The following is a 19,612-nucleotide window of genomic DNA, read 5'->3' on the forward strand; positions in this document are numbered from 1 at the left end:
CAGCAGGGTGAGGATTGATTGAATGACGTTGAGGAGGAGAAGCTCGAGGAGGTGGTGCAGGAGAGGGTCCAGGAGGTGAGCGAAAGACTCCAGGATGGTTGGACGGACGAGGTAATCGACTGGTTGTAAGCATCTTCAAAGGCAGGATAAAAGTAAGATGTTGGCTGAGATCTTTTCAGCGGTGTTGACGGTAAGTGTAAATTGCGCAGTTTGCTACGATTTATTCCCCTGGCACGACGGCAGAAAGTTTGGTATCGCGTGACTCTGGTCAAAATAAGCGCCGGCTTCTCTACACTAACAGCCCTTACCGCTGATTGGTCAGCTCTTACCGGCACTTATCCGATTGTCTGTTGAGACTAAGGGTGACGTCACCTCCCCAAATCTTAGTCATTCCGCTCCGGGTTTGAGTTTATTTCCGTCTTGTCGCCGCCGCAACTACCAATTCAGCTTTCATCAACACTTCAGCACTACGATCCTATCGCGATATCCAACCTTTGTCTAACAGTCACAATCTGTTCGTTTAGTATCGTCCGATTCGTCTATGCTAACTCTCTCTCAGAAAACCCCTGTGAGCTGGGTTAAGGAACTGCAAAACTAACTGAATCTGTCAGAGAGCCTTGGGGTGGGATCGTTAGACGAAGAGTCAGAGGGTTGAACACGTATCTTGATTCTTGTATAAAGCTGTCCTTGAGACATCGACTTCTCGCACTGTTGAGGGCTTCTCTAGCAGTGCGAGAATAGAGGTCCTATTTATCTCTTTCCTGTGTATGCCTCGTGGGGGCCGCCTTGGCACTTGGGGGCCGTTGGCCCCATGGGGTGTTGTCGGCCGGGAAGCGCATTGTAACAGTCATTGTAACAGCCCTGCTTCCCGGGTGACAGAATCATAGGCCTCTCAAATCGCCCCAAGTTAGTCTACGACCTCTTCCTCTCCTCGAAGTAATCTTCAGCCCTCGAAGGCCTTGCTGCCGTCAGAGAGAAAAGGTGGAACTATAGCATCACAGACTCAAGTCAGACTCACAGCCAAAGTCGGCGTGGAAAGACTCAGTGGGCAGTCAATCGTCGCGGTCAGTCGGGCGCAGGTCTCTGTGAGTGCCAGCAATACATGCCGATTTAGTCACAACACCTATACACTCTGTGGGCGGCGATAGTGACTTTACTGGTGCCTAGTAGGCAATCCCTAGGAATACATGCAATGCCATCTCCAGGATCACTCTCAAGACGGACCCCAGCGCCACCTCGAGGGCCACGTCCAGGACCGCGTCTAGGACGACCCTGAGGCCCGTTGAACCTTTGGGAAGCCCCTACCAGCTTCGCTGGCACCTTGAGGAGTCCCCAGCGGGTTCATGATCAGACTGGACACAATCCCTACCAAGGTCCTCGGTGGATCCATCTCAAGCGACCGCTGGAAGAGGTGGATGCCCTAGCTCGAAGAACACGGCAAGATGGTCAATGCCAACTCCGTCGATTTCAGAAGATACAAACCGGGTGGCCGGAATGATGCGTTTGCCAGGTGCCTCCCCAGATGCGTTCAAGATGCGAATGAGCTCCTCCTAACGTTCAGTCAGTGAGATCAGCCTTCGCTTGGCTCGGCTTACGGGATTGACTTCGACAGCTGGCTAATACAGATCACGATCGTACTTGGTCACACCTGGAGCAGTCTATAGAGGCAACTTCGATCTGAACCTGTTCAGGATAGGGCGAGAAGCAAATCCCCGACGTTGAACTTGCGCTCGACATTGGAGGCGAGCCAGACGCGAGCGAGAGGCCCGGTGTTGGCCAAAGGTTGTTCTAAATAAAACATTCCCAGGTTGACGAGATGTTCAGGTGTGTGCGATAGTTTACTTGAACATATGGACGGTAAGGATGTGTTGTTGTAGGGTAGGACGATGAACGAAATCTAGGTGGCGCAGGTGGATGCAAAGAGGAATCCGTGTCAACAGGCGAAGAAGATGACGTACCGAGTATGATGTACAGGTTCAGATCCAGCGGTAGAGACGAGGAAGGGCTGCGAATGTGAGTTGAGTAATGGGAGGTTGGTGAGAGGTGCGGCTTGAGCGATGCGTGAATGCTTGTTCTCGCTACCGTTGCTTTTCTTCCCTCTTTGTTTCTGCTTTTCGCGCCGTTCTTGTTTCTCGAGCCCGCTCTTGCCCTGCTTAGCAAGAAAATATTCACCACGTTCGATCTGCAAATCAATCCCGACCACCGGCGCCACAGTCACAGGGGCCACAGCACTGTCGCCGGTGCTCCCGACGTCGATGATGGTGGAAGAGGCATTTTTTGAGTTAACTACCTGATGGTGTCACTCGCTGAACTCTCCATCCCCACCAGTGCCATTCACTTCGTTACAGCCTGCCCCTTATTCAGATTATCCCACGAAAGCGACAGATAACATGGTCACCTTGAAACTTCTCTTGCTCTCGCTTTTTGCTTTCTGCAATCAGGGTCTCGCCATTCCTGGTTTGTTCGGAGGAGGAGGAAATCCTCACAGACCTCCAGGCGGGTCAGGCGGTCGAGGGTAGTGAGCGCCTAAATCACAATGCATGGAAGGAGTCACCTCTGATTCAGATCCAAACAAAAACCATGAAGAATGCCTGACTCCTGTTGAGCATCGTGGGTGTAACGTATATCAGGTGGACGAACTTCACGGGCTCGCTAGATCGCAAGGCTGGGAGGATAATCTCGATGTCCCGGTGACGTCTGTCCATTCACGAGCAGAGCCAGAATGTGCAATTTTTGCAATGATCCACTTGATCCTGCATGAGACTCAGCAAGAGTAAGACAAGAATAGTCACGTCTGCCGTGCGCCCGCTCAGAACCACAGTTGGTATTTGATAGCAAAGAGACTTGCCTCCGCCGGTAGGCATCAGCGCAAAAGCGTCTTTGCCGCTCAGAGTCGCATTAATGGCTTCCACATGGTTGTCGCGGAAATCTTGGAGGTGAAATCTTTTCTTGAGAGTTGAATACACGTCCTTCGACCATGGATACTACATCAGAGTTGCTAGTAAAGGGCGAAATATGGCTGATGCTGTCGTAGGTTTCTGGGACGGTACTCTTGCTCATTCTTGCCAACTCCGATACATAAGATCTTTTAGGAGATTCACAGATTCGACGACTTGACAGCTAGGTCAAGTGCGTCGTCTCGGTATAAGGATGGAGTTCCGCGGATTGATTGGATTGAGAGTGAGAATGACCTTGAGGAGTTTTATTGATAACATCTCTTGAAAGACGTGTGGCAATTCACCATTCATTTTGTGAATGTCACATGTAAGAAGGTCTGGCAGAATCACACACACATATATATTATAGACCCTGAATTCTCTCCAACAATTCCCAGGTCTATCCCGGGTTCCAGCCTCTGATGGCCACACCGAGTGTGCAGACGGAGCTAGCTGGGGCGTGAGGGTGTGGCCACCAGATCTGGGACAGCTTCTCTTGAGAGTTACGAGATTGCCTGAAGGTAACTGCTCTGACACTGATGGCACTACCTTCTGCAGGTAGCCCAGTTGTTCCGCGCCTTTCACGGCCTCCCTAAGCGTGGGAGCGACCGAGGCCGGAGAGAACCTGACGAAACGACGGGAAAAAACCCCTTCCACAGCTGGGGGTTTTACCTCGATCCAACCTCAACTCCCACCGGGGAGTTGGGCTTGGGTTAGAGTTTTTGCATGTTTTTACATGTTGAGAAGAGAGGTATCTCTTTTTTTGTGCACAAAAAGTGATGTATAAAAAGTGATTTGGGTGTTTTCGAACACAAGGCTGAGGTTTCCGAACGCAAGGCTGAGGGACTCGCCAAGGCAGATAAATTCAATATAGATTGAGATGGCTTTTGTGTAGAGGCAACCGGGACCTTCTGGTTCGATCACCTAGCAGTTAGAGACACCAGATCCCACCTTTCCACTACTGCAGCTTGAATCTGTATGGTGCGTCATGACTGTGAGGTAGGAGTTCCGACATGACCTGTACATGGACCACATCAAATGTTCTACAACGAAACAGGAAGTTTACCCGAAGCCGAAATTCGATTCCCCTTCGCGATCTTGCAGGCGTGTCAATCGACCATGAACGAGGTTATTAAAGGCTTTTCTTCCGGCGCGCTACTCGTTTCTTTACCCTTGCTTAAAGTAAAGCGCTCCGTTGCATGATTATAATGCGTCGTGCACCTATCCGTACTGCCCGTAATTATATGACAGCCCCAATGTAACTTACCACGCTCCGAGCTTTGGCGCAGTCTGGAGGGACTGCAGTGTACAGAAGGTTACTTCTATCTCGCGAGAATAATCCTCACCTCTCACTCCCGCATCACACCCAACGCCGTTCTCCCTTGGACTCGCACTTGCCGATCGGACTCTCCTTCGATTTCTTTCCGGAGCTCGATCCCAACAAACCTGGGCTAAGGAAGACCCCGAACAAGAAGTTCAAAATCCGCTCTGGGACGCCAAAGTAGAAACGTAAGCAAGTGAGGGAAAAAGAGGAAAAGGACCAGGAAGAGGAGAAACCAGAAAGAAAAGAGAAGAAGGGTAAGGAGTCCCGTCCGCCTCCGCCACCTCATGGCAACAAAACCCCCTGGCAAATCTTTGTCGACACTCTTCGAACGGAATTCAAGGCGTCCAAAGAATGGAATAAATCTACGAAGCAGCTCTCCGGCACCGTCCAGTGGTTTACCGAATCAGATATCGTAAGAAGGGCGCGAGAGACCTCCGAGGCCGCGTCCAAGAGCACTTCACAGGCCTTGAAGAGCACGGTCAGCGCTATCGGCCGAGGCGCGGTGTGGGCTTGTGGAATGCCTACCGGATAGGGTGTGCGAGAAGAAGTCAACGCTATTAGCCGGGGCATCGGAGAAGCCACTCGGCCGATTCGGCAACAGAAGGCGTGCAACGATGTCTCGGAAGCAGTTCACAATGGCAGGCGCTCCAGATACAACCGAAAGGTACCCCAGTGCCGCTGGCCTCCTCAAGCACGCTGAAACCATCGGCCGTACATGCGCTTCAACTCACCATGTCTCACACAGTTGTGGGATGAGGCTGGGGACCTCGAAGGCCATCAACTCGTCGCGGATGATACGTTTATAGAGGAGCCGGGTAGCCACCAAGGGAATCTTTTTGGTCAGGAGGGAAGTATCTAGCCACTTGTTGACGAGAGCTAGAGCATGTCAAGTTGAAGCCAGACCACAAGATATCTCTTAGTCTTGCACTTAAGGAGACCTCGAGATTATGGGTCTCCGCGCATCCCGCGGGCATCTTCGACAGTTTTACGCCTTACAATCTTGGGGTTCTTCAACATGCTGCCCATGATGTATTTGCTGCTGCTTAGTGAAGTATCTGGATTGTCGATCTCCGAGGATCCCCAAAGATCTAGTCACTGGCCATCACTCAACGTCTGCCCAGCCCGAGTAACTTACTTCCGCAACCTGTTCCACGTTTCTTGCTGGCAGATAGCGTGAGTACAGGTTGCCTCCAATGACTGGGAGTTCCAAGACTATATTATATATAAGATCTGGGGCACAAACACTGCATGAGGGCTTCTATGTTGACAGAAACGTCTCCGCCAGTCCAAGATGAAGTGAGCATGGGAGGAGTCGCCGCCCTATCCCGTCCGCCTTCACGAGTCGACAATTCCATGACGGAACTCTCCTCCAAGCATGCCGCGGCTTCGCCAAGCAACGTCAAGTCCTTTAAGGATCAAGAAGAAATGAACGACCCAGACCTCCAGCGTGCAATGGCCCAGTCACTGGGGCGGGGCTTGCCAGCACAAGAAGAGGGATTGGCAGGAACTGGTGCACATCCAGCTCATGTACAACCTGTGTGAGTCATCCTGGCGCGACGAAGCTGTTAAACTTGACTCCAAGACCGGCGTGTACACCGGTCCAGTGCTGGTAAGCCAGATCAACCATTGGGGCAAGTTCTACACCAAGCCCGGGCCACCTATCGGCTCGCTGTCCCCACAGGGCACGCCACCGCTTCCACGGACCAGCACGAACTCTAAGGGTAAGCAGTTCGCTGTGCACGCACCGGAGGCAGACGAGTGTGCCCTGATCCTTCACAAGGAATGCTTAGCGAGCGACACCACAGCGCCTATATAGCATGCACATTTGTGCCGCAGAGATTTCTCAGGTTCATTATTTTCATCGCTTCGGTTCCAGAGGTCATGAGCATTCTGTCACATCCGCGAAGCCTCCGTTAGAGTCATCCTGTCGTGAGTATCGTTCCAGGCTCCCTCTGCCCTTGTTGCAATCGATTTGGGCTATTCTGTTAACCATCTCGCTGCCTCAGAAAGCTCCGAATCCTGCGCAATCCCGTCGCGCATTCCTCCACAACCGATCATCCTGTTCGAGACCTTGAACACCTGCGCGGTGAAATCAACAGCTTTCACGCCTAATCTATCCTGTCTTACAGCTCCCACAGGTTCAGCAGCCACCCTAGAATGGCTTCAGACGGCTCGGAAAATCACTCCTCTACCTCCCGTCAACCACACATCGACAGTCCTCCCCGCAGCTATTGTTGGGTCGGCTCCCCTGACCTTCGACCTCTTCAGACGATTTCCAGTCGGGATGAAGGTGGCCCAAGTCAAGAATGGGACCCCTTACCCGATCCAGCCAACGAAGCCACCGATGGAACTCGAGGGCAGAATGGCTGGGAAGCCGATATGCCCTATGCGTTTTCTAGTACTCCCTGTCCCTCAACGGTCTCTCCCTTCCGGTTCCTCGAGCTCCCACAGGAGATCCAGAAACTGGTCTACAATCACGTCTACGAAGAGAAGCAGCCAATACGAGTATTCATGGTTCGACCTACGGCACCAAATGGGAGATACCACAGACTATATGATAACGACGGGTTGTCGATCCGTGGGTATGACTACGAGACTCTCGCACAGGTCAGTAAAAAGGTTAGGGAGGATTCACGCGAGGCACGGCAGGAATCGTTCGACGGCGAGATGAAGGTCTTTTGGGATAAAGGCTGCGACTCGACGCCATTCAACAAGATCTGCGAACCTCGCTGGGCACTACTACGAGACCGAATTACTAAGCTCGTTGTCGATAACGTGTCCAGTGGAGAAGCTGGAAACAACTTTTTCGAGGTCTTGAGGGGAACCCCGATCTTCTTCCCTCGCGTCGCCGAAATCAGAGTCCATTACAATACCGACCGCTACTTAACCGGTAGCGGAATTAGGCCGGGAACATCGTTCACTCCGTTTACAATCTTCGACGAAGCCTATAAGCGAAGATTTGACACCGGCAAAATGGACGGGCAATTTAGGTACCCTTCCGCACGCCTAGGCCTGCCCGGCCTAGCAAGAGTTATGGAAGAAGCGTCGCGTCCCTGCACTATATCCCTACAAACTACAATTCATTGGCAGACTTTTGCTGGAGAGCTCATACACTCATTACACGTTAAGTTCCCCGTCACGACGCAGGGCCTGTCTGAAGCTGTCGAGAGGATTTGGTGTCCCGTTCGATAACGTCTCCTAGGAGGAGGGTTTATCACAATGGCAGAGCTGCGGCAAAGGGCACAAAGATTTTGGGATACTATGTTGGAAGTCTAGATCGGGATATGGGTTATTCTGGAGGAGGGGGAGGCGTTAGCACGCAGAATTGTGCCGCAGAGATTTCACAGATTAATCAATTAATTCTTTCACTTTGGTTTCACTTTGGTTCCACATAGGAGCGTGGCCGTGACTATACTCGGTGAGATCCTGCTGGGGAAGACGTTGACCGGAATAGAGACAGATACGCTATTAGCTGGCAATGCGGGTTGGACTTGAGTCGGGATTCCGTTAATTTTCTTCGTTGCCTATCGGCCCTGTAACTTGCGTGGTTGGCTGAGTGGCTACAGCAAAGCAAGATTATTGCAAGCCTGCTTCAAGAATACTGCATAAACCTTTCTCAGGCGCTGCTGGACGAATTCACTGGGCGAGCCCTTCGACAAATCCAAGAGTGGGCTTAGAACCAAAAGAGAGAGGGCGTGAGTGTGCACTTCAGAGTTCGTCTAATGTCGCCCTTAGAGGCTCCTGCTTCGTCGAGTCGAGCTTCATTTTCATGGGCGCATCATGGGCGCAGCATGGCGGAGCTGAAGCCTCGACAAGCCTCCCTTGAACGTAAGGTTGAAGAACGAGAGACTCGGTTACAGCGAGAACAGCCTCCTCCAGCATTCTCGTACCCGGCCAAACCCGACCCTCGAGAACCATCGACTTCGCTCAACCACTCTGAGACCCCTTCGAACCTGCAGGACTATACTCTCGCTTCTCCAGAAGACTGAGCTCCTGCAAATGCTCAACATCTGGCCCCTTGCCTATCAGAGCCTCCTGACTTTGGCTGTATCGAAATGCACCCGTCGAAGGATAATCGACCCAGTGCCCTGGGAGTTAGAGATACGTCGCTTCCGTAGAGGTACGTCGTTTCTGTAACCGCAGCCGGGAAGAGGGAGAATGTTCGACTGAAGGCAATATATCGCTCCGCCCGACGCTCGACAGTCCTAGTGTTGGCTCTTTCGCCTGCGCCATCTGAGTTGGATATGAAGGGATACTGACTACTTACAACATGTGCTGTGCTCGATAGTTGGTCGGAATAAATCTGAAGGCCTCCAGACGGACACTTAATTCCAGCCCGCTGGTGGCAGATGCCCCAAGAGAGTCTTCATCAAATATTCCTTGACCAATGTCGACCTGGAACGCATCTAGTTCAGGGATGAAAGCAATGTCGACGACATCTCTGATACGATCATCACTGGCGGTCCCCGTTCCATCTTCACTGGCACGGGACACCTGCAACAATCTTCGTCGTGCCAGAAGTTAATGGCTCAGATCTGTAATCCCCAAGGCGGTGGTGTCGCCTTGATTGCTCGTTGAGGGGATGAGCCTGGCACTAGGAAAACGGATGGATATCGATTACAATACATTTGGCAGGAGCTTCAAGGAGAGGAGAAGATTATAGTCTGTGATGCCAGTTCCACCTTTTCTGTCCAACGCCAGCAGGCCTTCGAGGACTGAGGATTGCTTCGAGCAGAGAATTTCGAGGGGAGGAGAAGGGTTCGGACTGACCAAGGGCGATTCAAGGGGGCCTGTAAATCGATTAGTTTCGCGGTCTCACAACTCAGGACACATGGTGGTTTTGTGGGAACAGTTGCCATAAACGCATCGGATGTTGTCAAACGAACACACTGAGACGCTTTAAAGGAGTGTTGTTGTGGTGATGATGTAGTTGTTGATGAATGTTGGATCGGTAGCCGCGGCAACGGCGACGAGTTGGAAAAAAAATTATTGAGTTCTGCAAAGTCACGTCACCTGCGTTTTCACGTGACCGATCAGGATAGAACCCTACGGTTTCCAGGACTGCCCATCCTCCCTCCTGATGAGGCCTGAGGGCCGGGAGAAAATGTGGCGAGGCGGGAGGCGGGAAGTACTGTCCGGTCGTGATCCGTAGACCTATCTGGTACTGACGACGATATCTCTCTCCAGTAGCACGAACTTGTTCGTCTTCATCTTGATGTTCCTCTTCGTCCAGGACAAGAGTAGCTACCCACCTCCTGCTAGGATCCGGCGTCTTGATCGATCGGACGTGGAACATGATTCTCAGTTCGCAGATAGATGATTTGATGCTCTAGCCCTTGAGGCCAGCACCTCCGTCGAACCAGTCGCCGGTTACTTGGGAGCAGTGCCTATTAGGAGTTTCCTTCTCGATCTTTTCAGGATGCAGTGATAGTCGATTCCAAGGCTGCCCTTCCTGCCCTTCCTGCCCTTCTGCTCATCACCCAGAATCTTTACATGACCGCCGAATATGGCCGGACGAAGCTATAAGTGGATGTTGCAGGAGGAGTAAAACGGAGAGATGCAGTTTTGACCCAACGGCTTTGTGGGTGCTGAGTTCAATACATCGTCCGAGTGTGTCCTTGTTGAACATGCTATGAGACTTGGCAGTCTTTCGTTGAGCACGAGGAGGAAGCAAGCACCACTCACTTCGTCCGCCCTGCCCACCTGCCTAGCCCGATATACAATTTCGTGGAAAAAAAAAATACTTCATTGAATGAGCAGGAAACAAACACGAGGGTGAAGATGGATCTTCATTCATTCCGCAAGAGGAGGGAGGAGGGAGGAGGGAGGAGGGAGGGGGAGGCTGGGTAGCAACAGTCTTGCATTCCCGGAGCAGTCCTGCATCAATGTCACATTCCTGGAAACAGTCCTGCATTCCTGGCTGCATCCCTGGTAACAGTCTTGCATGGTTGCATCGTAGCATTCCTGTAACATTCCTGCATAAGCTTGCATTCCCGTGGTCTTGCACTCCTGGGGTTCTGAATTCTGGGAACAGTCTTACATTCTTGCAGCAATCTTGCATTCCTGCCCTCTGCATTCCACGAATCCTGCATTCCAGGACTGGTGCTAGGAATGTAGCAATCTCGCATCCCTGCATTCCGCCGCCACCACACACACCACATACATATAAATACATACACCGGGGTGTCAGGGTGTCAAGATGCCATAGGGAAGGAATGGAATGTAGTATCCATCATTCACATTAATCACGTCAGCAATTAATCGATCAATCAACAAAAATCAACATAAATATGAACATGATGAGCCCATGTCGCCCCCCCTCCCTCGGCGCATGACCCCGTTCCTTTTTCTTTCTTTCTCACCTCCGTGCTGGCTGAACATGGACACGAACGGCGGCGCTTTGAAGGACATACCCAGGACCAGGTTCAGCGACACGATTAAGACCGGGGTCGACCTGCTCACGAGAGCCGTCGAGGACGTCAGCGGCATCCTCGGGCCGCCAACAAGAGCGAGCTCCCGTGCCTGGTCTCGTTCAGGGTCAGGGCCAAGTACGCCACGATGAATGTGAGCCCGGCAGCATAAGCGTGAAGATGCCCGTCGTGACAATCAGGCGCCATCCCAAGGTGAGGCCCTTGTCACTGCTGAGGAACAGGTGGCTGAGGCCGATGAGCCGCAGAAGGATGGGGCTGTTGATCGACACGTTCGAAATGATGAACCTAATCCGTCGGGCGTGGATGATCAGAAACACAAACGTGCTCATCGTGCTGATCATCGACTCGAGGGTGGACGGATTCCTGGACCCGTTGGTCGACGTCAGCAGCATCCTTGTCGTCTCGATCACGACCCAGCCCACCACCCAAGGCGTAGGACCGATCGGCAACGAAGAAAATTAATAGAGTCTCAACTTAACTCCGCCGATCATGCACAGCCTCAAGAAAAGCAAGTGTCAGGTCGTAGCGGATAAGCCATTAGTCTAGGATGTAAGAAAAGTGCCGCTCAAGGTTGCCTACACGGGAGGTATCGGGCGGGCGGTACAGGATAGCCAGGAGAGGTTGGAGAGCTACCGCCGAATATATGTAGAAGAGATTATCGCCAAAGGCGGTCGGTCTGGGAGAGGCCCCCTGCAGAAGGAGATTTCTCTCACATGAGGCAGCCGGCGGTGGATTCGACTTTCATCAGTACCGGACGTGCAGAAATCGCAGTACTTGGCTCGAATGTTAATCGAGTCTGCGCATGGATCGTGCAATATGGAAGCGGTCAGTGAAGCATGTAAGGTTGACTGGCTGCTTTCCGTGGCACGGCTTATACTAACCATACCACTACACCCTGCATTGCCAGCTAACGGCGTATCTGTCTCTATTCGAGCCAATGTCTTGCCCGACAGGATCTCCCCGAGCACATTCGCGGCCACGCTCCTCCTCCATAGTGTAATGGGCTGCGGAGACGGTGGTGGTGGCTCGTACAGCCACAACTCTGTCTTAGGGCATCTTCACACTTTTGGTGGCACTGAGTTTGAGAGCGAATAAATAACACGACAAGCAATAGCGGTAGATCAAGTATTGAGCCTTGCTTCACTGAGAATCGAATGCCGCTTGCATCCCAGTGACACCTTCGATCCTTCATTGCTCCTCCTTGCCAAATGCCTGTGGCCACCCAACAGAATCACGCATGGTCATTTGGGCCATTTGGGGGGGTAGTGGTGGTGGTATAGTCAGTGTCACCCGGGCTGGCACCCGAACCCCCGGTTGATAACACCCCATGGGATGATTGGGGCGAGCGGCCCCCACGAGGTGCACACAGGAAGAGATAAATAGGACCTCTGTTCTCGCACTATTCAAGAATCCTTCAACAGTGCGAGAAGTCGATGTCTCAAGGACAGCTTTATACAATCAAGATACGTGTTCAAACCCTCCGACTCTCCGTCTAACGATTCCACCCCGAAGCTCTCTGACAGTCAGTGTCCTGACCAGAAAACCCGTCTCAGCGACTGACCTGCGGGACACGCCCCTGTGCGTTCTCGCCCATGCATGCCGACTACCTTTCGAATCCTCGTACAATAGAACCAAAGTACTTGAATTGATAAGCTATGAAATCTATGCGGTACAAATTTCTGAGGAAGTGCCATCGTTTGACACACCTAAATCATCCAAAACGCCCATTTCCGACGCCTTTTAACGGTGCCAGACTAACCCAGATCTCGACGTAGACTTGTAATATAGTAGTATCCCGAAAATTTCTGTGGCCTCTGCGGCCGCTTTGCCGTTGTGACCAACCCTCCTCCCTCCAGAAGGCGTTATGGATGGGGCAACCACAACCTACTTACAGGTTCAGACACGCCCTGCGTCGTGATATAGAACTTGGTATATAACGAGAGCTCGTGGCGTTGGTCGGGACTATGCCAATGAAGTGCAGTTGTCAGGGAGATGGTGCAGAGATGCGGAGTTTCCTCCATGGCGCTTGCCAGGACGTGTAGCCCCAGGGCTTCGGAAGAGTCCACAAAGTCCTGGTCCATCTCGCCCGAGTGAAATTGTCCTATGAAGGCTTCGTGGAAGATAAGCCGGGTGGGGACTGTCCATAGTCGCCATGCGTCGTAGTGGACTTTGATTTTGATGACTCGAGGGAAGTATGTTGGGATCCACCTCCAAATGGCTGGAAAGTCATTCCTAACATTTCTGCCCGACAGGTTGCAGATAACGAGTTTGAGGACTCTGTTCCGTAGTAGTGCCCAGCGAGGTCCACAGATCAGGTTAAACGGTGTCGAGGCCCATTCGTGATCCCAATAGATCTTCATCTCGCCGTTGAACGATTGCTGATGTGCCGTGCGTGAATCTGCCCTAAGCTTTTTGCTGACTCGTGCGAGACTGTCGTCGTCATACGGGTATCCACGGACCACCAACTCAGCGCGATTAGATGGTCGAAAGTGTGACCAATTTGTTACCGTATATGTATGCATGGATACTTGTACTGACCGCTTCTCTTCGTAGACGTGCTCGTAGACCTTGTCCTGGATCTCTTGTGGGAGGTCAAGGAACCGGAAGTGATCGGTCGTTTCGGTTTTCCACTGCATGGGAACTACATCTGTAGCTTGGTGGGTAAGATCGGGGAACGGGCCCCCTCCTTGACTTGACACACCTGCATGATGCCTGGAAATTTGGTCACGTCGAAGATTGGGTCGAAGCTCAGGGTGGGCGACCCAACATTCGCTGGTGAAGTGGCCGTACTTTCCGCATTCAGGGTGAGTACATTTGATGCGTCGTCGACGGGGGGTGGAGCGGCGATTGTTCGAGCCGTTTGAAGCCATTCCAGTGGGGGTGGTCAGCGTAACGATTGTGGGAGACGGGGTGCTGGAGCTGTAAGAGCTGGCAGAGATGTGAGACAGGGTAAATGACACGTGAGAGCTGTTGACCCTTACCGCGCAGGTGTTCAAGGTTTCGAAGAGAATCAGCGACGAGATGGCGCAGGATCCGGAGCTTTCCGAGACAGACGACTCGCCAGGAACGATACCCAGGACACAATGACACTAACTAAGACTTCGCGGATGCGATAGAGTGCTCGGAAATCTGTGGAACCAAAGTGATGAAATTGATTGTTATTAATGAAATTTCTACAGCACAAATGTGCGAGCTAAAAGGCGCCGTCGTGGCACTCGCTAGACCTTCCCAATGAAGGATCAGGGCACCCTCGACTGACCCTCCTCGCCAGTCTAACGTCCACGGCAATTCTTGGGTGTGTCGGGTGCTCTTTTCGGTCGCCTCTTTACAATTCTACGATCACTGCTCTCAGCCACTAAACGCATCACCCCGTCATCTTGTCGGCGCCCAAATGCACTTCAATCAAGTCCAGTTCAGCTCGTTGAAACAGATCTTGATGACGACTAGTATTTCGTCTTGGCAAATCGCCGTTACGTGTTTTCTTTGCGACGCGGTGTGGCTGGCCAACCAACAAGCAAAGCGGCGGTCGAGTCCGCTGCCGAGATAGCCTTCGCCAGGAGGAGCCCATTGCATGGCCAACGTGGTATCGCTCTCGGTCGAAAGGGGGTGAATACGCGGTTGTTCTTTGGAGCACAAGAGGAGGTTGTGCTGAAGGATTGAGCTCAGGGCGCCGGTCGGCTGCGATGACAACATCCGGTCTGCAGGAGGGAGAGGGTTTGGACGTCTCGAGGGCTTCAATTGCTGTCCGAGGGTGGCCTATGCCGTAGGATACTTCCCCAGCTTTGTCTTGCCCAGTCCTAAGCATGCTCGGTGGAGAATCGTATATTTTGATATGAGGCCAAAATCTCTCTCCGGCGCTTTTATTCCGCGACCATTGGACGGAGAACTTCGGAATGATATCCGTCGAAAGGCCCTTCGTTATGATATGGAGATAGCATCTTATTTTAGTTGTTTGCTGCCACGGGGCGAGGAGGATTGATGTGCTTCGATCCGTCAATGGGCTTGGCGTTGAAACCGATGGCAAACGTGTAACATTGCATATAGATCTCTTTCACATGTCCTCCGAGGACATAATTTGATGTCTCTAGCTGCGCCTAGAGTATGAACTTGTGAGATATTATGGTTGTTGAGTTTGATTGGGGTTGAGCTCCCATTTTAAAAACCGGTTCGAGAGACGGTGATAATTTCGATCATGGAACTTCTTCCGCGCGGCAAAACGATTGTCGAGTCTTATGCCATATGGGACAGGGTCGGACAATGCAGTAAATGTGTGTGAACTTGAACTGGTAATATCCCAAGGTCAACTCGTGGGCACAACATGGGAAAAACCCCGTTCGACAGCGAGCCACTACAGACGCTTGAAGTGACCTCCCTGCTTAAGACATAGTTACTGGGTCTCATCTGGTGCCAAGGACCTTCGGACAATGTGTATGGTATTGTTTGAAATTGATTTGGCGATATCCAAGGGTCGTGTCGATATCAAAATCGCACCAAAATCTGGATCGCTAGCGAGCCGCCATTCGCCACTCAAGCAGATTTCGTGCTCAGTGAACAGCTTCCAAGTCTCACCCCGCACCAAAGGAACCCGGATAATACATCGAATACGATCTGGAATCGACTTGGCGACGCCTGCCGGTCCTAGACCTGGAGGCGGCTCCGTGGTCACGGTCGGGGTCTCGGCCAGACGGCGGCAGCGGCGGCAGAGGAGGAGGGCAGCAGGGTAGGGCAAGGCAAGGCAGGGCAGGGTAGGTCAGCTCGATGTGCGTGCATGCGTGCGTGGGTGTAAACGGCAGCGAGGCCAGGCGAGGGACGGCAGATAGGCTGGCGCGGAAACGAGATATCATCAACACCCAAACCAAAGGAATAATGCTCTGCTCTCCTCATCTCTTCAAAGAGGCGGCGGCGGTGGTGGCAGTGAGGTTTCTGCTCTGCCCTGCGCTGCCGGGAAATGTGTTGGGGAGGAGGACGTAATGATGTCATAGATCAAGAATTTGTGATCTGTGAAATAATCACTAGGGTGACGTATCTGGCAGTCAACAATCACTATGGCAACTCATTTGGTAGGGAATAATCACTGTGGTGGCGCATTTGGCGATTGAGCGCACTTCTTCTTCCACACCAGATTTAGGCGGATTTGAGGAAAGATTGTTTAACAAATCAGGATCTGGGAAATAAGGACGACGAAGCAAGACCTTTGGAGAACGGCCGAGTGCACGTCAGGTGAGGTCTGTGCGAATTCGAATTCGGTTTCCAACACGGACGAGTCAAACAATGTGAGTATCAATATCAAACTCAAACGATATATATACAGATACGCGAACGAAGTACACGGAGTTAGGTCAAGGAATTCGAATTCAACAGGGACCAAGCGAGGGGGATCGAATCTGAATCTATGTTGAGGCAGTGAGTGATTCCGTCTCTCGCGTAACGGACTGGGCTGGGACCGTTGCGGCTCGCACTCCTGCTTCCTCTGGGCCCCCGTCTGTCCATCCATCCAGCCACTGACCAATTGTTTCTGTATTCGTTTGGTGCCCACACAGTGGTTGTTCTCGCGTTTGTGTGTATGTGTGTAAGTTCCCTGGCAAAGAAAGCCGCCGTCAACGGACCCGTCCACCTCAACGGCCCCATCTGTACACGTGAATGGGCGCTTGATGTCCTTCCTCATGGTCTCCTAGCCGAATCGAGATGTGCTGGAGGTGCAGATGTGTGCAAGACAATGACACGACGAAGAAGAAGCGGAAGGACAGGAAGAAGAAGAATGTAAACACGCAAATGAAAAAACGAACCGAGTGTTGCTGTCATTGTCGTTGCCCATCCCATCTCCCTTCTCCTTCCCTTTTACTTTCTTTTCTCTTCCTTTCACGTGCCTCCTCATGGCCGCATGGCCGAGTCGGACACGCTGGACGTGCTGGCTAGCTGGTGTGTGGAGAAGAAGAAGAAGAAGAAGAAGAAGCACACAAACAAAAGAGCAAACACGGCGCTGTTGTCGTTGTTATCGCCCATCTCCATCCCTTCCCTTCCCCTTCCTTTCCCGCCGCGCACGGGATGATAGACGATTATGGCACACTAACCAACCAGTCAACCAGCCACCCAGCCGGCTAGATAGATCTCTAGGCGGTTGGCGGCCAGTCGCCCATACATGGTCACGGCCACGGGCACGCTCACACTCAGGCGGAGCAGGAGGTCGGGTCGCGTCAGGCCGGGGTACGTGTAAACGGTGAGGCGAGGCGAGGCGAGGCACGGCAGGCAGGGAGCCATGGAGGCAGGCACGCAGTTAGGCGCTGAAACGAGATGCATATCAACACCAAACAGCAAGGAATAATGCTCTCCTCTACTCTCCGAAGAGACAGAGCAGTAGCGAGCCCCCTGCGCTCCCATCATTCCGCCTTACCACGTGATGGTAGCTCACAAAAGTGCTCACGTCACAGGATGCCAAGATAACACCGGCTCTACCTTCATCCGACTGCGCTAGCCACCGCGGCGGCGACCTCCGCCCGTTTCAAAAAAATCGTATTCATCGTCGGGAAACCTGCCAGTGTCTTACAGACAGCAACGCAAATCGAGCGATCGAGCGGCGATGTCTTCCGCGAATACGAGGAGTCGTACAGGGTGCCTGACCTGCCGCGCACGCAAGATCAGATGCGACGAGGTAAATCCCGCCTCATTCCTCGCGGCTGACAATGATTGATCTGTGAAACTCAAGGCCCAGCCGAACTGCGCAAACTGTCAGAGGGGACACCGTGAATGTGTCCGCTCCGATCGTGAGTTGCCCTGTCACAGCCCCGTTGAAGCAAACCTCAAATGAACTGACACTCATGACACAGTCCCATTCCGACACCAGCAGAACTCGGGTATTAGCAATAGTAGCGAGAAACACCCTTTCCACAGCTACTTCAAGAAGAGCCAAACGTACAGTGAAGAACATCTCATGGCGTTTCTCCCTGTGCCCCAGCAATGTCTGTATCCTGACCCCCAGCGTCTTTGACGACGAGATTGACTGCCTCTTCAGTGACTTGGGTCTACATTACCAACCCATGCGCAGAAGATGCAAATGCCGTCACGCCTCCTCTTTCTCGAACTTCCAGCAACTCAGACATGGTCCAGCAGGTCGCTGCTCCCCACCCATACATAGAACATGCAAGTGCCATCACGCCTCCTTTTGCTCGAACTTCCACCCCCTCAGACATGGTCGAGAAGGTCGCTGCTCCCGCCTTGGAAGCCCTTGCAACCGCAGCAGCAGAAGAGACGTCATATCCTCCTCAGATCACTATACACTACGCGCCCGCAAATCCTGCGACAGACTCCCACCCCGAGTATGGATTCGTCCAAGCTGAACCTGGTGGCGGTACGAGTGAGGACTTCTATGAGAGGCTTCACTACTATCTCAGCAGCTCGTCTCCCCAGAATCAGACCGACTTGTCTTTGATCGACCCAGATCTTGAGTCCAGTGTGAACGCGAATTGACGTGGCGAAGAACGAGCTGCAAGCTTGGAACACGAGAGCAGTCTTGCAGATACTACGGAAGACCATGATGGAGTTATCACCAGTCAATATCAAGCTATTGAGAGATGGCTTTGCATTATGGGAGCCACGGACAGGCGCTGGAAAGCAGTATGCTGGATTGGATGAGGTAAACTACCGAGGGTCGAGGCACAGATCTGCAAAATTATGAGGATGGAGCAAGTCTACAACTAGGGTAGGGCAATGGAAATTGGACTCCGTTTTCCATCCATAGTTTCAGTGTTAACATCAATATCAAACGAATGATACACGGAGTACACGGTGTGGGTTCAAGGAGTTCAAAGAATTCTAAAAAGTGAGCGAATCGACTCTGAATCTTTGTTGAGTTGAGTGGCACGGACAGTATCAGTATTATTTGGAAGGAAATACATGGGAATGGAATGGACAGAGACAAAGAGTATCTATCTTGCACGACATTATTCCACCATGTTAGAACAGGTGGAGGGAGTGAGTGCTTCCTCCTTATGGGGGGTTTTGCGCGACGCTGCTCCCTTGCTTCTAGTTGGGGCCCCAGTAGCTATCTAACCAACCCCCGCCGCCGGGGCCCGCGACCCCCCCAGCCAGCTAGCCATCGCTTATGGGGTATGCACCTGGAGGATCTGGGAGAGTAACACCAAGGCTCTTTCTTCATTCGCCATCTGCATCAGCGTCACCAGTTGTTTGTTTGTTCGTCGCAAGCTTGTTGTTCTCGCGCGCTCGGAGGGTGGAGGGACGGGCGTGGGATTGGGATTGATTGATTCCCTCATCCTGACTGGGACCGTGTCCGTGTACATTTGTGTGTGTGTGTGCGGACAAGTTGGTGGTCACGTTCAGCCGGGTGCGGGCTTTATGGGTCGAATTCGCCAGCAGAAGTAGAGTCAGTGCGCTGTTTTGGAGGGCGGCTTCCTGGGGCTAGACATCGATAAATTTGCCGTAGACGAAATAGAGGCAGGATGCGGTCTCTATTCCTTCGTCTGTCCAGTCTCGACCTGCGATGGTCTCGCTCCACGCTTTGAAGCTTGTTAGGGGTCTAAGGCAGTCTTCAGGACCTTCACTAATGGATTTTTCGTGGCGGGGGCAAGCTCGTTTAGCTTCTTGTAGCACGCCCTTGCGAAAGAAGGCAGTAAATTCGTTGCCACCGGTTGACTGAGGGACGACAAGGACACCGGCTAGAAATTTCCAGCCTGGTTCATAATGCAAATCAGGCAAATCGTTAGTGATGTCCTAAGAGTACAACACTGCGTTTATCCCTCGTATTCGGAGGTATTAGACCATCGCAAGGACCTCTTGAAGGTGGCCCCGGAGGTCACTCAGGGTCTTTGTCTCATCCCTAAGGGTCTCACGGTCAGCACGCCTGGCACAATGTTGCTTCTCCAAACAAAGCTACGCGCACCCTTTTATCTTCGTGCTGTCCCAGCCAC

The 19,612-nt window shown here is 52.3% G+C and overlaps 5 protein-coding genes across 5 annotated transcripts; 4 read left to right on the forward strand and 1 right to left on the reverse strand.

Annotated features, from left to right (window-relative positions):
• Positions 1-5,562: 5,562 nt before the first annotated feature.
• On the forward strand, positions 5,563-6,076 carry AYL99_11696 (hypothetical protein; the record flags this gene model as incomplete). Its single annotated transcript, XM_018843201.1, has 2 exons — positions 5,563-5,787; positions 5,843-6,076. The coding sequence occupies 2 exons, from the start codon at positions 5,563-5,565 to the stop codon at positions 6,074-6,076; spliced, it is 459 nt and encodes a 152-aa protein (XP_018687528.1).
• Positions 6,077-6,417: 341 nt separating this feature from the next.
• AYL99_11697 (hypothetical protein) lies at positions 6,418-7,452 on the forward strand (the record flags this gene model as incomplete). The annotated part of the gene is made up of 1 exon (XM_018843202.1): positions 6,418-7,452. The coding sequence occupies one exon, from the start codon at positions 6,418-6,420 to the stop codon at positions 7,450-7,452; it is 1,035 nt and encodes a 344-aa protein (XP_018687529.1).
• Positions 7,453-10,639: 3,187 nt separating this feature from the next.
• On the forward strand, positions 10,640-11,153 carry AYL99_11698 (hypothetical protein; the record flags this gene model as incomplete). The annotated part of the gene is made up of 2 exons (XM_018843203.1): positions 10,640-10,797; positions 10,937-11,153. 2 exons carry the CDS (start codon positions 10,640-10,642, stop codon positions 11,151-11,153), a joined length of 375 nt encoding a protein of 124 aa, XP_018687530.1.
• A 1,400-nt stretch (positions 11,154-12,553) lies between these two features.
• Positions 12,554-13,327, reverse strand: AYL99_11699 (hypothetical protein; the record flags this gene model as incomplete). Its single annotated transcript, XM_018843204.1, has 1 exon — positions 12,554-13,327. The coding sequence occupies one exon, from the start codon at positions 13,325-13,327 to the stop codon at positions 12,554-12,556; it is 774 nt and encodes a 257-aa protein (XP_018687531.1).
• A 3,941-nt stretch (positions 13,328-17,268) lies between these two features.
• Positions 17,269-18,155, forward strand: AYL99_11700 (hypothetical protein; the record flags this gene model as incomplete). Its single annotated transcript, XM_018843205.1, has 4 exons — positions 17,269-17,340; positions 17,395-17,452; positions 17,516-17,647; positions 17,701-18,155. 4 exons carry the CDS (start codon positions 17,269-17,271, stop codon positions 18,153-18,155), a joined length of 717 nt encoding a protein of 238 aa, XP_018687532.1.
• Positions 18,156-19,612: the final 1,457 nt, after the last annotated feature.

This window comes from Fonsecaea erecta (genome assembly GCF_001651985.1).
Source record: "Fonsecaea erecta strain CBS 125763 chromosome Unknown Scaff15, whole genome shotgun sequence".
Taxonomy (NCBI): Eukaryota; Fungi; Ascomycota; class Eurotiomycetes; order Chaetothyriales; family Herpotrichiellaceae; genus Fonsecaea; species Fonsecaea erecta.